At 39.9% G+C, this 15,921-nt stretch overlaps 1 protein-coding gene across 1 annotated transcript; it reads right to left on the reverse strand.

The window, feature by feature from the left end:
* LOC101887211 (polyglutamine-repeat protein pqn-41) lies at positions 1-15,045 on the reverse strand. The gene is made up of 6 exons (XM_059130323.1): positions 14,785-15,045; positions 10,301-10,783; positions 10,121-10,242; positions 9,773-10,061; positions 3,755-4,473; positions 1-611 (listed from the first exon to the last, which is right to left on the reverse strand). The coding sequence occupies exons 1-6, from the start codon at positions 14,948-14,950 to the stop codon at positions 225-227; spliced, it is 2,166 nt and encodes a 721-aa protein (XP_058986306.1). The 5' UTR covers positions 14,951-15,045; the 3' UTR covers positions 1-224.
* Between the last annotated feature and the right edge of the window lie 876 nt (positions 15,046-15,921).

A 15,921-nucleotide genomic window follows, 5' to 3' on the forward strand; every position in this document is an offset into this window, starting at 1 on the left:
TCGGAAATGACAAAGATTTCATTTCAGGATTCTCAGATTCTCACATTTAAAATTAGTTTAGAATATAGTATCTCTTTTTTAGGTTACATCCGATTATGCAATTTTAATTGTTATTGTTTTTGGAGTTTATTCAAAATTGTTTTGTTTGAAGCCATTATAAAAAATAACACAAAACGAAAAATCGAAAGGAAAACTTAAAGTCCAGGACTATTGGCCCCTGGTCCTTACAAATACATGCCATTGACTAGGAAATCGGCTTCGTGGGAATATGGCGTTTTACCACCCATACGTCTGGCTCTTCGTCCCACTGTACGCATACGACAGCCAATGAGTATGGCCAATGCTGCCGTAATTAGAAGACCCAGGGTGAGCGATAGCACTGCCCCACCCGGTCTCTCGGATTGGCCGTCATGATCTCGAAATTCCAGAGCCATGTTTTGATGAATTATTTCGTATTGTTCGTGCACGGGCGAAACTGCTGTTTTTATTGTTTTCACAGAATTTGATGTCGTCTTTGATGCGGTCGAATGCTGAGAGGCTGAGGCTTCTTCAATAGGTTCTGCAGATTTATCCAAGTCCTTTGATTTCGATTTTCCCTTCTTGTGTTTGTGCTGGAATGAGAAGGAGAGGAGGATTTTTTTAAGGATATCACACCTTTAATTGTGGATTTTTTAAATAAAATGAAAATAAACGTGGATTTTTTAAAAAATATTTTTTCAAGGACCAATAAACGTGGATTTTTTAAAGAATATTTTTTCAAGGACCAATAAACGTGGATTTTTTAAAAAATATTTTTTCAAGGACCAATAAACGTGGATTTTTTAAAGAATATTTTTTCAAGGACCAAAAAACGTGGATTTTTTAAAGAATATTTTTTCAAGGACCAATAAACGTGGATTTTTTAAAGAATATTTTTTCAAGGACCAATAAACGTGGATTTTTTAGGAATATTTTTTCAAGGACCAATAAACGTGGATTTTTTAAAGAATATTTTTTCAAGGACCAATAAACGTGGATTTTTTAAAGAATATTTTTTCAAGGACCATTAAACGTGGATTTTTTAAAGAATATTTTTTCAAAGACCAATAAACGTGGATTTTTTAAAGAATATTTTTTCAAGGACAAATAAACGTGGATTTTTTAAAGAATATTTTTTCAAGGACCAATAAACGTGGATTTTTTAAATATTTTTTCAAGTACCAATAAACGTGGATTTTTTAAAGAATATTTTTTCAAGGACCAATAAACGTGGATTTTTTAAAGAATATTTTTTTAAGGACCAATAAACGTGGATTTTTTAAAGAATATTTTTTCAAGGACCAATAAACGTGGATTTTTTAAAGAATATTTTTCAAGGACCAATAAACGTGGATTTTTTAAAGAATATTTTTTCAAGGACCAATAAACGTGGATTTTTTAAAGAATATTTTTTCAAGGACCAATAAACGTGGTTTTTTTAAAGAATATTTTTTCAAGGACCAATAAACGTGGATTTTTTAAGAATATTTTTTCAAGGACCAATAAACGTGGATTTTTTAAGAATATTTTTTCAAGGACCTTCTCAACAATAAAGGTGGATTTTTTAAAGAATATTTTTTCAAGGACCAATAAACGTGGATTTTTTAAAGAATATTTTTTCAAGGACCAATAAACGTGGATTTTTTAAGAATATTTTTTCAAGGACCAATAAACGTGGATTTTTTAAGAATATTTTTTCAAGGACCAATAAACGTGGATTTTTTAAGAATATTTTTTCAAGGACCAATAAACGTGGATTTTTTAAAGAATATTTTTTCAAGGACCAATAAACGTGGATTTTTTAAGAATATTTTTTCAAGGACCTTCTCAACAATAAAGGTGGATTTTTTAAAGAATATTTTTTCAAGGACCAATAAACGTGGATTTTTTAAGAATATTTTTTCAAGGACCTTCTCAACAATAAAGGTGGATTTTTTTAAGAATATTTTTTCAAGGACCTTCTCAACAATAAAGGTGGATTTTTTTAAGAATATTTTTTCAAGGACCTTCTCAACAATAAACCTGGATTTTTTAAGAATATTTTTTCAAGGACCTTCTCAACAATAAACGTGGATTTTTTAAGAATATTTTTTCAAGGACCTTCTCAACAATAAACGTGGATTTTTTAAGAATATTTTTTCAAGGACCTTCTCAACAATAAACGTGGATTTTTTAAGAATATTTTTTCAAGGACCTTCTCAACTATAAACGTGGATTTTTTAAGAATATTTTTCAAGGACCTTCTCAATTATAAACGTGGATTTTCTAAGAATATTTTTCAAGGACCTTCTCAATTATAAACGTGGATTTTTTAAGAATATTTTTTCAAGGACCAACAGATCTATGAACGTGGATTTTTTAAGAATATTTTTTCAAGGACCTTCTCAACTATAAACGTGGATTTTTTAAGAATATTTTTTCAAGGACCAACAGATCTATGAATGTGGATTTTTTAAGAATATTTTTTTCAAGGACCAACAGATCTATGAACGTGGATTTTTTAAGAATAATTTTTCGAGGACCTTCTCAACTATAAACGTGGATTTTTTAAGAATATTTTTTCAAGGACCTTCTCAACTATAAACGTGGATTTTTTAAGAATATTTTTTCAAGGACCTTCTCAACTATAAACGTGGATTTTTTAAGAATATTTTTCAAGGACCAACAGATCTATGAACGTGGATTTTTTAAGAATATTTTTCAAGGACCAACAGATCTATGAACGTGGATTTTTAAAAAAATATTTTTTCCTGAGTAGACCTCTGGCCTTCTCTGAGAAGACATTCTGGCATTCTCTGAGAAAACCTTCTGGCTTTCTATGAGAAGGCCTTCTGGCGTTTGGTGAGAGGACCTTCTGGGCTTCTATGAGAAGACCTTCTGGCCTTCTATGAGAGGACCTTCTGGCCTTCTATGAGAGGACCTTCTGGCTTTCTATGAGAAGACCTTCTGGCCTTCTATGAGAAGACCTTCTGGCCTTCTATGAGAAGACCTTCTGGCCTTCTATGAGAAGACCTTCTGGCCTTCTATGAGAAGACCTTCTGGCCTTCTATGAGAAGACCTTCTAGCCTTCTCTGAGAAGCCCTTCTATGAAAGACCTTCTGGCCTTCTTTGAGAAGACCTTTTGGCCTTTTTTGAGAAGACCTTCTGGCCTTCTCTGAGTAGACCCTCTGCCCTTTTATGAGAAGACTTTCTGGCCTTCTATGAGAAGACCTTCTGGCCTTCTATGAGAAGACCTTCTGGCCTTCTATGGGAAGACCTTCTGGCCTTCTATGAGAAGACCTTCTGGCCTTCTATGAGAAGACCTTCTGGCCTTCTATGAGAAGACCTTCTGGCCTTCTATGAGAAGACCTTGTGGCCTTCTATGAGAAGACCCTCTGGCCTTCTATGAGAAGGCCTTCTAGCCTTCTATGAGATGACCTTCTGGCCTTCTATGAGAAGACCTTCTGGCCTTCTATGAGAAGACCCTCTGGCCTTCTATGAGAAGACCTTTTGGCCTTCTATGATTAGACCTTCTGGCCATCTATGAGAAGACCATCTGGCCTTCTATGAGGAGATCTTCCGGCCTTCTTTGGGATGACCTTCTGGTCTTCTGTGAAAAGACTTTCTGGCCTTCTATGAGAAGACCTTCTGGTCTTCCGTAGGATGACTTTCAGGCTTTCTGTGAGAATTAATTCTTCGTTTGTGTGTACAATCCTTTGTTTTGTTGCCTCTTTTTGTGTGTTTTTCCTACGCTTACCTTCTTTGGTGGTTCCGTTGACTTCTCCTCTGAGTCATCGTATTCATCGGAATCATCCGCTTTAGCAATTTGTGTGAGTGAAGGATGATTTGAGGTGCCAACCGATGATTTTGTTTCACCCAGAGCTTGTAGTTGTTGTTGTTGGGATAAAGAAGGCACCGATAATTGGGCAGGTTGTTGTTGTGTTTGTTGTTGTTGCTGCTGCATCATAATACTGGCCACAGGTTGGGACTGTTGTTGCTGAGTTGATCCATCATTCGACATTGCATATGCGGAACCCTGAGGCAGTGGAATTTGTTGTTGCTGTTGTTGTTGTGAGATTACTAATCCCTGTTGTTGTTGTTTCTGTTGATTAAGTATTGCCTGCTGTTGCCAATTAGAATTCAATGGTGCTGGCGGCGGGGGAGGTGGAGGAGGTAAGAGAATGTGCTGTTGTTGTTGCTGCTGCTGCTGTTGTTGAACATACAAGCCATTAGGATCTTGACCACCACCAGTCACATGTTGTACATAAAGACCACTTTGTTCCAGGGTAGAACCCCCACTGTTGCCACCAACAACATTGGCAATGGGTACACTGCCATCTGAGCTTGTCGCCGGTGCATATATTCCATGCGTAGCCGCCGCCGTTTGCCGGTTATTAATGTAGGCTGTAAAGCCATCGGCCGAGGCAACACTTCCACCGGGAGATATGGGATTCATGTTTTGTAAATCAACGTTAGCTAAAAGAAAAAGAGGGGAAATTATGGAGTTTTACAATAATTTAGTAGAAATTTTGTGGATTTTAAAAAAATGGCCTGCAGACCAATAATTGTGGATTTTTAAAGAAAATTTTTTCAAAGACCTGCGGACCAATAAACGAGGACTTTTAAAGAATATTTTTTCAAGGACTTGCAGACCAATAACCGTGGATTTTTAAACAATATTTTTTCAAGGGCCTATAGACTAATAATCGTGAATTTTTAAGGAATATTTTTTGAAGGTCCAACAGATCTTTTAAGAATATTTTTCAAGGACCAACAGATCTTCTCAACAATAAACGTGGATTTTTTAAGACTATTTTTTCAAGGACCAACAGATCTTCTCAACAATAAACGTGGATTTTTTAAGTGGATGGATTTTTGGATTGGATTTTTAAAGAATAATTTTTAAGGACAAATCGATCAATAAATTTGGATTAAAAAAAATTAGGGACCCACAGACCAATAAACGTGGATTTTTACAGAATATTTTTTTAAGGACCTGCATTTTTAAAGAATATGTGGATTTTTAAAGAATATTTTTTCAAGGACCTGCATTTTTAAAGAATATTTTTTCAAGGACCCACAGACCAATAAACGTGGATTTTTACAGAATATTTTTTCAAGAACCTACAGACAAATAAATGTGGGTTTTTAAAGAATATATTTTCAAGGACCATCTCAACAATAAACGTGGATTTTTAAAGAATATTTTTTCAAGGACCTGCAGACCAATAAACGTGGATTTTTAAGAATATTTTTCAAGGACCTGCAGAAAGATATACGTGGATTTTTAAGGAATGTTTTTTCAAGGACCAACAAACCAATAAACGTGGATTTTTAAGGAATGTTTTTTCAAGGACCAACAAACCAATAAACGTGGATTTTTAAGGAATGTTTTTTCAAGGACCAACAAACCAATAAACGTGGATTTTTAAGGAATGTTTTTTCAAGGACCTGCTGATCCATAAACGTGGATTTTTAAAGAATATTTTTCAAGGACCATCTCAACAATAAACGTGGATTTTTAAAGAATATTTTTCAAGGACCATCTCAACAATAAACGTGGATTTTTAAAGAATATTTTTCAAGGACCATCTCAACAATAAACGTGGATTTTTAAAGAATATTTTTCAAGGACCATCTCAACAATAAACGTGGATTTTTAAAGAATATTTTTCAAGGACCATCTCAACAATAAACGTGGATTTTTAAAGAATATTTTTCAAGGACCATCTCAACAATAAACGTGGATTTTTAAAGAATATTTTTCAAGGACCATCTCAACAATAAACGTGGATTTTTAAAGAATATTTTCAAGGACCATCTCAACAATAAACGTGGATTTTTAAAGAATATTTTTCAAGGACCATCTCAACAATAAACGTGGATTTTTAAAGAATATTTTTCAAGGACCATCTCAACAATAAACGTGGATTTTTAAAGAATATTTTTCAAGGACCATCTCAACAATAAACGTGGATTTTTAAAGAATATTTTTCAAGGACCATCTCAACAATAAACGTGGATTTTTAAAGAATATTTTTCAAGGACCATCTCAACAATAAACGTGGATTTTTAAAGAATATTTTTGCAAGGACCTACAGAGCAATAAACGTGGATTTTTAAAGAATATTTTTGCAAGGACCTACATAGCAATAAACGTGGAGTTTTAAAGAATATTTTTTCAAGGACCTGCAGACCAATAAACGTGGAATTTTAAAGAATATTTTTTCAAGGACCTGCAGACCAATAAACGTGGAATTTTAAAGAATATGTCTTCAAGGACCAATAGACCAATAAACGTGGATTTTTAAAGAATATTTTTTCAAGGACCCACAGACCAATAAACGTGGATTTTTAAAGAATATTTTTTCAAGGACCCACAGACCAATAAACGTGGATTTTTAAAGAATATTTTTTTCAAGAATTATCTGAGCCATAAACGTGGATTTGTTAAGAATATTTTTTCAAGGATTATCTGAGCCATAAACGTGGATTTTTAAAGAATATTTTTTCAAGGATTATCTGAGCCATAAACGTGGATTTTAAAGAATATTTTTTTTAAAATTCTCACATCACACTTTTTGTTCTGATAGACCGAATTTTTCTTTGAAAGTCTCTCAGACATGGCTTTGTAAGAATTTAGTTTTGAAGGACTCATTATATCCTTTTATAAAGAAATATCTACGCAATTGATCTAGGTTGTTTACATTTCCCTATGTTTTCAAAACTTCCATAATAACAACCACCTAGTTTTTCTTTTTGTCTTTGTTTGTTACTCTTCACACTTCCAACAATTTCGTTTTCCCTTTAATGTTTTCATTTTTCATGATGATGACGTTTGATGAGGCATTTCTTTTTTTTTTTTTTAAATTTTCACTAATTACCATTTTTTGTTGATTCAGTTGAAATTTCTTTTTTTTTTCTTCTTTTTTCCGCCTGTCTGTCTGCCGGTTTGTTTGTCGGACTGAATGTTTCAAGCCTAAGCATAACATTTAAATTTTCCACACGGTTGAGTTTTGAAAAACTAGTTTCATTTAAGCGGTCTTTTTGTTTTCTTATCTCAACTTCGTCATCGTCATTATCATCTTCGTCGTCGTCTTCTGCAAAGTGACACCATTCCACTGACATTTAAATATCTTGGTGTTCTTCTGAGCGAGTCCGATTTGAATAAAAACAAATTATAACGGTCTTAGATAACCTTAATCGCGTGGAAATAATTGTGGGCCATTAAAAATGAATTTAGATGGGCGTTACAACATTTAGGTGGTTTGGGGTAATAATTTAAAGATTTAAAGTTACGAGTAGCTCTACTACATATGAATAATGGTGTAGGGTATCATATAGTCGACTTGTGGTCTTTCTTTAATAGTTTTATTTTATTTTTTTTTTTTTTTGGTGGGAGCACCTTTTTTATTTATTTTCCAAGAGGTCTTTGGTCTAATATTTCCATGGTATAAATAATTTCAGGGTTTAAATAATATTCTTTAGAACATTTGTGAAAGCCTATATGGTCTATAACTGGGGAATATCAAGAATATTTAAAATATTGTTGAAAACTATTTTCCATCTACAAAAAATTCCCAAAAAAATCTTCTACTTTTTAAAAGATCTGTAAGAGGTTCTTTGTCTTTTACTCCAACCATTTCACAAAAATTGCGAAAAAAAATTCCCAACCTGCAATTACATTGTTCTAAACGGCTAACATCTCCCGCCTCTAAACTTGCCAACATAACATCTAATTGGATGTGATGGGATAAGTGTTTTAGAAGTCATAAAACTTGAACATGATATGTCAGCATTACCATAATTTATTTATTAGCCTGCCGCCTACTTTTCCCACAAAAATCTGTTAAAAAACAAAAATTGAATGAGTTTTCAAAACAATTTATGTTCTTGTCCATGGTTTGCAAGTTAATGGGGGTACTACATTCATACACTTCCCAGAGTTGCTAATTTATGCGCTGTGGGCGAATAAAAAAATAGGAAATAATTTTTGCTTTAAACGGGGGGAAACTTCGGAATGATATGTAATTAAATGTAAACGGATTGCGAAAATACAATTTAACAAAATTGTGATATTACTGAAGAAGAAGTACAGAAGATTTGTTTGAAAGTGGAAAACAGCCTTCGGCTCATGGTGTTCTAGTCAAGGTCTTCTAGTTAAGACCTCAAGCTTTTCTGGGGAAGACCTCAAGCTCTTCTAGTGAAGACCTCAAGGTCTTCTAGTGAAGACCTCAAGGTCTTCTAGTGAAGAACTCAAGGTCTTCTAGTGAAGACCTCAAGGTCTTCTAGTGAAGACCTCAAGGTGTTCAGTGAAGACCTCCAGGTCTTCTAGTGAAGACCTCAAGGTCTTCTAGTGAAGACCTCAAGGTGTTCAGTGAAGACCTCCAGGTCTTCTAGTGAAGACCTCAAGGTCTTCTAGTGAAGACCTCCAGGTCTTCTAGTGAAGACCTCCTGGTCTTCTAGTGAAGACCTCCAGGTCTTCTAGTGAAGACCTCCAGGTCTTCTAGTGAAGACCTCCAGGTCTTCTAGTGAACCCCTCAAGGTCTTCTAGTGAAGACCTCAAGGTCTTCTAGTGAAGACCTCAAGGTCTTCTAGTGAAGACCTCAAGGTCTTCTAGTGAAGACCTCAAGGTCTTCTAGTGAAGACCTCAAGGTCTTCTAGTGAAGACCTCAAGGTCTTCTAGTGAAGACCTCGAGGTCTTCTAGTGAAGACCTCAAGGTCTTCTAGTGAAGACCTCAAGGTCTTCTGGTGAAGACCTCAAGGTTTTCTGGTGAAGACCTCAAGCCTTCCGCTGGTCTATAGAGACGGCCTTCCGATGGGCTATAGAGACAGCCTTCCGCTGGTCTATAGAGACAGCCTTCCGCTGGTCTATAGAAACAGCCTTCCGCTGGTCTATAGAGACAGCCTTCCGCTGGTCTATAGAGACAGCCTTCCGCTGGTCTATAGAGACAGCCTTCCGCTGGTCTATAGAGACAGCCTTCCGCTGGTCTATAGAGACAGCCTTCCGCTGGTCTATAGAGACAGCCTTCCGCTGGTCTATAGAGACAGCCTTCCGCTGGTCTATAGAGACAGCCTTCCGCTGGTCTATAGAAACAGCCTTCCGCTGGTCTATAGAGACAGCCTTCCGCTGGTCTATAGAGACAGCCTTCCGCTGGTCTATAGAGACAGCCTTTCGCTGGTCTATAGAGACAGCCTTCAGCTGGTCTATAGAGACAGCCTTCAGCTGGTCTATAGAGACAGCCTTCAGCTGGTCTATAGAGACAGCCTTCAGCTGGTCTATAGAGACAGCCTTCAGCTGGTCTATAGAGGCAGCCTTCAACTGGTCTATAGAGGCAGCCTTCCGCTGGTCTATAGAGGCAGCCTTCCGCTGGTCTATAGAGGCAGCCTTCCGCTGGTCTATAGAGGCAGCCTTCCGCTGGTCTATAGAGGCAGCCTTCCGCTGGTCTATAGAGGCAGCCTTCCGCTGGTCTATAGACACAGCCTTAAGAGCTGGTCTATAGAGACAGCCTTAAGAGCTGGTCTATAGAGACAGCCTTAAGAGCTGGTCTATAGAGACAGCCTTAAGAGCTGGTCTATAGAGACCGACTTCAGAGCTGGTCTATAGAGACCGCTTTCGGCTCGCCTGTAAAAACAGCCTTCGGTTACTCTATAAAGACAGCCTTTGGCTCGTCAGTAAAGACAGCTTTCAGCTGTAAAGGCTCCCTTGCACCACCACTATAAAGTTTCCCTTGTGTTCTCTCAAACAAAAGAGAGGAGGCCGTTTCATACCCACCATTGTTGACATTGATGGGGGTTCCCGAAACGATTTTCCTTGTTTCCCAAACCGTTGGATCTTCACGATTGTTGACCACTGGAACGGATGGCATAACTCCGGCACTTTGACTTTGATGCGATGATGGTTGGATTTGTTGCATATTTTGTAATTGTTGTTGGGCTGATTGTTGCATAAAAGCCTGAGACTGATATTGAGTCATTTGAGGTGAAGCTTTGTTCGGTTGGGTGTCCGATGAAGATTTTGAACTTGGAGTTAAGTTGTTGGTGTTGGCATTGGCTCCAGAACACTGTGGAAAAATTTGATAATTAAAAATATTAAATATTTGTTTTTGTAAAGAAAAAATACCTCCGGCCCCTCATCACTGCCATCCTCGCATTGGGGAATGCCATCGCAGGCATTGTACACCGCTATGCACTCTCCTGAGTGGCAGGCAAACTGAAAACGACCACACTGGACCGATGAATTGACTGCAAGAGAAAAAACAATTTTAAATTTATTTCAACAAAAATTCTCTCCATGCCTTACCTTTGTTGGTCACTTCCACATCCGATGATGCTACCACCGATTTCTTTGCATTGGTGTTGGTGTTCATTACACCCAATGCCGGCAAACCCATTTCGGCTGCCTTTTCCCTCACTTCAGGTTTCATTTTTAAATTTGATAATTCCCATTCTTGTTGCGATATGGCCGAAGATGTCTTGTGTGCCACCACAGGGTGGGGAGTGGTAACTTCAATGGTAGATCGAATGACCGGTGTCAAAACGGCACTGGTATAATTGGCATGACGTGTAAATTTGCAATGGAAATTTTCCGGGGTACCACATTCGAAGAGATAACAATAGCCATCTTTTTTACTCTCGAAAATGTAGACATCACACGATTCGGTTTCACAGCACAGACGTTGACACTCTTCCATTGTGTCCAGTTCCAATCCTTGTAGATATTTACCACCAATGGCTTGGGATTCGCCCGTGCGAATGATGGTATTCTTGTGAACATCGAATTGTCCTGGAGATGAGAGTGGGAAAATTAAGGAAGTAGTTGCAGGTAATATCCTCCTATCCTCTCTCTTTCATGTACTTGGACGCCTACTATACTCTCTCCTGCCATCTATAAAAACTCGCTCCTGATAGTCTATAAAGATTCCCTCTTCAGCTCGTCTATAGAGACCCCCTCTTCAGCTCGTCTATAGAGACTCCCTCTTCAGCTCGTCTATAGAGACTCCCTCTTTAGGTCGTCTATAGAGACTCCCTCTTCAGGTCGTCTATAGAGGCTCCCTCTTCAGGTCGTCTATAGAGACTCCCTCTTCAGGTCGTCTATAGAGACTCCCTCTTCAGGTCGTCTATAGAGACTCCCTCTTCAGGTCGTCTATAGAGACTCCCTCTTCAGGTCGTCTATAGAGACTCCCTCTTCAGGTCGTCTATAGAGACTCCCTCTTCAGGTCGTCTATAGAGACTCCCTCTTCAGGTCGTCTATAGAGACTCCCTCTTCAGGTCGTCTATAGAGACTCCCTCTTCAGGTCGTCTATAGAGACTCCCTCTTCAGCTCGTCTATAGAGACTCCCTCTTCAGCTCGTCTATAGAGACTCCCTCTTCAGCTCGTCTATAGAGACTCCCTCTTCAGCTCGTCTATAGAGACTCCCTCTTCAGCTCGTCTGTAGAGACTCCCTCTTCAGCTCGTCTATAAAGGCTCCCTCTTCAGCTCGTCTATAGAGACTGCCACATCAGCTCGTCTATAGAGACTGCCACATCAGCTCGTCTATAGAGACTGCCACATCAGCTCGTCTATAGAGACTGCCACATCAGCTCGTCTATAGAGACTCCCACATCAGCTCGTCTATAGAGACTCCCCCTTCAGCTCGTCTATAGAGACTCCCCCTTCAGCTCGTCTATAGAGACTCCCCCTTCAGGTCGTCTATAGAGACTCCCTCTTCAGGTCGTCTATAGAGACTCCCTCTTCAGGTCGTCTATAGAGACTCCCTCTTCAGGTCGTCTATAGAGACTCCATCTTCAGGTCGTCTATAGAGACTCCCTCTTCAGGTCGTCTATAGAGACTCCCCCTTCAGCTCGTCTATAGAGACTCCCTGTTCAGCTCGTCTGTAGAGACTCCCTGTTCAGCTCGTCTATAGAGACTCCCTGTTCAGCTCGTCTATAGAGACTCCCTGTTCAGCTCGTCTATAGAGACTCCCTGTTCAGCTCGTCTATAGAGACTCCCTGTTCAGCTCGTCTATAGAGACTCCCTGTTCAGCTCGTCTATAGAGACTCCCTGTTCAGCTCGTCTATAGAGACTCCCTGTTCAGCTCGTCTATAGAGACTCCCTGTTCAGCTCGTCTATAGAGACTCCCTGTTCAGCTCGTCTATAGAGACTCCCTGTTCAGCTCGTCTATGGAGACTCCCTGTTCAGCTTGTCTATGGAGACTCCCTGTTCAGCTCGTCTATAGGAGACTCCCTGTTCAGCTCGTCTATGGAGACTCCCTGTTCAGCTCGTCTATGGAGACTCCCTGTTCAGCTTCGTCTATGGAGACTCCCTGTTCAGCTCGTCTATGGAGACTCCACTGTTCAGCTCAGTCTATGAGACTGCCACATCAGCTCGTCTATAGAGACTCCCACATCAGCTCGTCTATAGAGACTCCCCCTCAGCTCGTCTATAGAGACTCCCCTTCAGCTCGTCTATAGAGACTCCCCCTTCAGCTCGTCTATAGAGACTCCCCCTTCAGCTCGTCTATAGAGACTCCCCCTTCAGCTCGTCTATAGAGACTCCCCCTTCAGCTCGTCTATAGAGACTCCCTTTCAGGCTCGTCTATAGAGACTCCCTCTTCAGGTCGTCTATAGAGACTCCCTCTTCAGGTCGTCTATAGAGACTCCCTCTTCAGGTCGTCTATAGAGACTCCCTCTTCAGGTCGTCTATAGAGACTCCCTCTTCAGGTCGTCTATAGAGACTCCCTGTTCAGCTCGTCTATAGAGACTCCCTGTTCAGCTCGTCTATAGAGACTCCCTGTTCAGCTCGTCTATAGAGACTCCCTGTTCAGCTCGTCTATAGAGACTCCCTGTTCAGCTCGTCTATAGAGACTCCCTGTTCAGCTCGTCTATAGAGACTCCCTGTTCAGCTCGTCTATGGAGACTCCCTGTTCAGCTCGTCTATGGAGACTCCCTGTTCAGCTCGTCTATGGAGACTCCCTGTTCAGCTCGTCTATGGAGACTCCCTGTTCAGCTCGTCTATGGAGACTCCCTGTTCAGCTCGTCTATGGAGACTCCCTGTTCAGCTCGTCTATGGAGACTCCCTGTTCAGCTCGTCTATGGAGACTCCCTCTTCAGCTCGTCTATAGAGACTCTCTCTTCAGCTCGTTTATAGAGACTCCCTCTTCAGGTCGTCTATAGAGACTCCCCCTTCAGCTCGTCTATAGAGACTCCCTGTTCAGCTCGTCTGTAGAGACTCCCTGTTCAGCTCGTCTATAGAGACTCCCTGTTCAGCTCGTCTATAGAGACTCCCTGTTCAGCTCGTCTATAGAGACTCCCTGTTCAGCTCGTCTATAGAGACTCCCTGTTCAGCTCGTCTATAGAGACTCCCTGTTCAGCTCGTCTATAGAGACTCCCTGTTCAGCTCGTCTATAGAGACTCCCTGTTCAGCTCGTCTATGGAGACTCCCTGTTCAGCTTGTCTATGGAGACTCCCTGTTCAGCTCGTCTATAGAGACTCCCTGTTCAGCTCGTCTATGGAGACTCCCTGTTCAGCTCGTCTATGGAGACTCCCTGTTCATTTCGTCTATGGAGACTCCCTATTCAGCTCGTCTATGGAGACTCCCTGTTCAGCTCATCTATGGAGACTGCCACATCAGCTCGTCTATAGAGACTCCCACATCAGCTCGTCTATAGAGACTCCCTCATCAGCTCGTCTATAGAGACTCCCCCTTCAGCTCGTCTATAGAGACTCCCCCTTCAGCTCGTCTATAGAGACTCCCCCTTCAGCTCGTCTATAGAGACTCCCCCTTCAGCTCGTCTATAGAGACTCCCCCTTCAGCTCGTCTATAGAGACTCCCCCTTCAGCTCGTCTATAGAGACTCCTTCTTCAGGTCGTCTATAGAGACTCCCTCTTCAGGTCGTCTATAGAGACTCCCTCTTCAGGTCGTCTATAGAGACTCCCTCTTCAGGTCGTCTATAGAGACTCCCTCTTCAGGTCGTCTATAGAGACTCCCTGTTCAGTCGTCTATAGAGACTCCCTGTTCAGCTCGTCTATAGAGACTCCCTGTTCAGCTCGTCTATAGAGACTCCCTGTTCAGCTCGTCTATAGAGACTCCCCTGTTCAGCTCGTCTATAGAGACTCCCTGTTCAGCTCGTCTATAGAGACTCCCTGTTCAGCTCGTCTATGGAGACTCCCTGTTCAGCTCGTCTATGGAGCCTCCCTGTTCAGCTCGTCTATGGAGACTCCCTGTTCAGCTCGTCTATGGAGACTCCCTCTTCAGCTCGTCTATGGAGACTCCCTGTTCAGCTCGTCTATGGAGACTCCCTGTTCAGCTCGTCTATGGAGACTCCCTGTTCAGCTCGTCTATGGAGACTCCCTGTTCAGCTCGTCTATGGAGACTCCCTCTTCAGCTCGTCTATAGAGACTCTCTCTTCAGCTCGTTTATAGAGACTCCCTCTTCAGCTCGTCTATAGAGACTCTCTCTTCAGCTCGTCTATACAGACTCCCTCTTCAGCTCGTCTTTAGAGACTCCTTCTTCAGGTCGTCTATAGAGACTCCCTCTTCAGCTCGTCTATAGAGACTCCCTCTTCAGCTCGTCTATGGAGACTCCCTTGAGTTCGTCTATAAAGACTGCCTTCAGCTCGTCTATGAAGACTCCCTTGAGCTCGTCTATAAAGACGGCCTTCGGCTCGTCTATGAAGATTCGCTTCAGGTCGTCTCCTCCCCCTCATCTTTAAAGACTCTCTCTTTCCAGTTCACCTAGAAACCCTCCCTTCTAATGACATTTTTTACGGATGTAAATATTTTTTTCAGACATATATTTTGACTCACCCAAGCACACTTGCAGATCCATTCTCTTGGCTAAATTATGCATCTTATCATCGTACAGCGTATCGAGATTGACCACCTCCTTGGTGGCGTGTGTGCTCCAATGTTGTACATTTTTCATAAGAATTAGGAACACAATTGTCAGAGTTGATGTTGGTGAGTTGATCATTTTGTCGACAGCAGAATTTGTTAGAGTGTTTTCAATTCAAAATTTCTTTTTTTTCATATATTTCGGAATCTTAAGGGTTAGATGACATTTGCAATCTGAAAATTCAAACAATTTTGGAATTTATTAAAATTTGGAATTGATTGGATAATAAATATCGCTACAATTGGAGTAAAATTGGCTTTAGGAAAACTGGACTTAAGAAATTTAAGATCAGCATTACACCCAAAACAAACAGAAGTTCTCAAATCTATAGAAAAGCTCCAGATAGAGGAAAACATTCTTGATAATATATGAATTTTTTTACACACAGAAGAACTGTTAAAAAAGAGCTCTAGAAGGCATTCTACATATTTACATAAAGCATCTAGAATATCTTCAAATATTGGAAACCTGCGGAAGGTTATATTTCAGAGAATATCCCATCTTTTGTCTCTAGAAGACTTTCAAAAGGACTTATATTTTAAGAAAACCTCAAGCATGTCTTCTTTCTTAGATGACTTCTGAAATTATTTCGCTCTATATAAGAACATCATAGAAGTACTCAATAAACGACCTTCACATGGCCGTAGTTTCTAGAAGGTGGTATTTTCAAAATTTCGCCAACTTCCGTCTATATAAGACTTCCAGTAAGTTTTCTATCCTTGTGAAACTCCCGAAAGGTTTTCGACCTCTAGAGACCTCTAAAAAGTCTTAAATATTTAGAAAGACTTCAAAAGATCTTCTTTCTATAAAAAAACTCAACAGAAGAGCTCGTCTATAAAGACAGTCTTTGGTTCCATAAACTTACATTAAATTTCCTCTATGTACATAAGGTCGCTGGAAAGTGGCGTTTTCAAAGAAGGTACTCTTTTTATAGAAAGCATGCAAGAGATATTAAATTTATGAAAGAAATTTAGAAGGTGTTTTTGCCATACAATATCTCTGAAAGATATTCCTTCCAAAAAAAAAAAAAAAACCGTAGCAGATCCTTT

This window comes from Musca domestica, unplaced genomic scaffold (genome assembly GCF_030504385.1).
Source record: "Musca domestica strain aabys unplaced genomic scaffold, Musca_domestica.polishedcontigs.V.1.1 72, whole genome shotgun sequence".
Classification (NCBI taxonomy): Eukaryota; Metazoa; Arthropoda; class Insecta; order Diptera; family Muscidae; genus Musca; species Musca domestica.

What these genes read in the sequence shown, in the direction of transcription:
- LOC101887211 (XM_059130323.1), bottom strand. Translation starts at nt 14,950, where the DNA reads ATGATCAACTCACCAACATCAACTCTGACAATTGTGTTCCTAATTCTT. An exon ending in TGTGGAAGTGACCAACAAAG is followed by an intron (nt 10,243 to 10,300) that starts GTAAGGCATGGA and finishes TTTCTCTTGCAG; the next exon opens with TCAATTCATCGGTCCAGTGT. An exon ending in CCCCATCAATGTCAACAATG is followed by an intron (nt 4,474 to 9,772) that starts GTGGGTATGAAA and finishes TTTTTCTTTTAG; the next exon opens with CTAACGTTGATTTACAAAAC.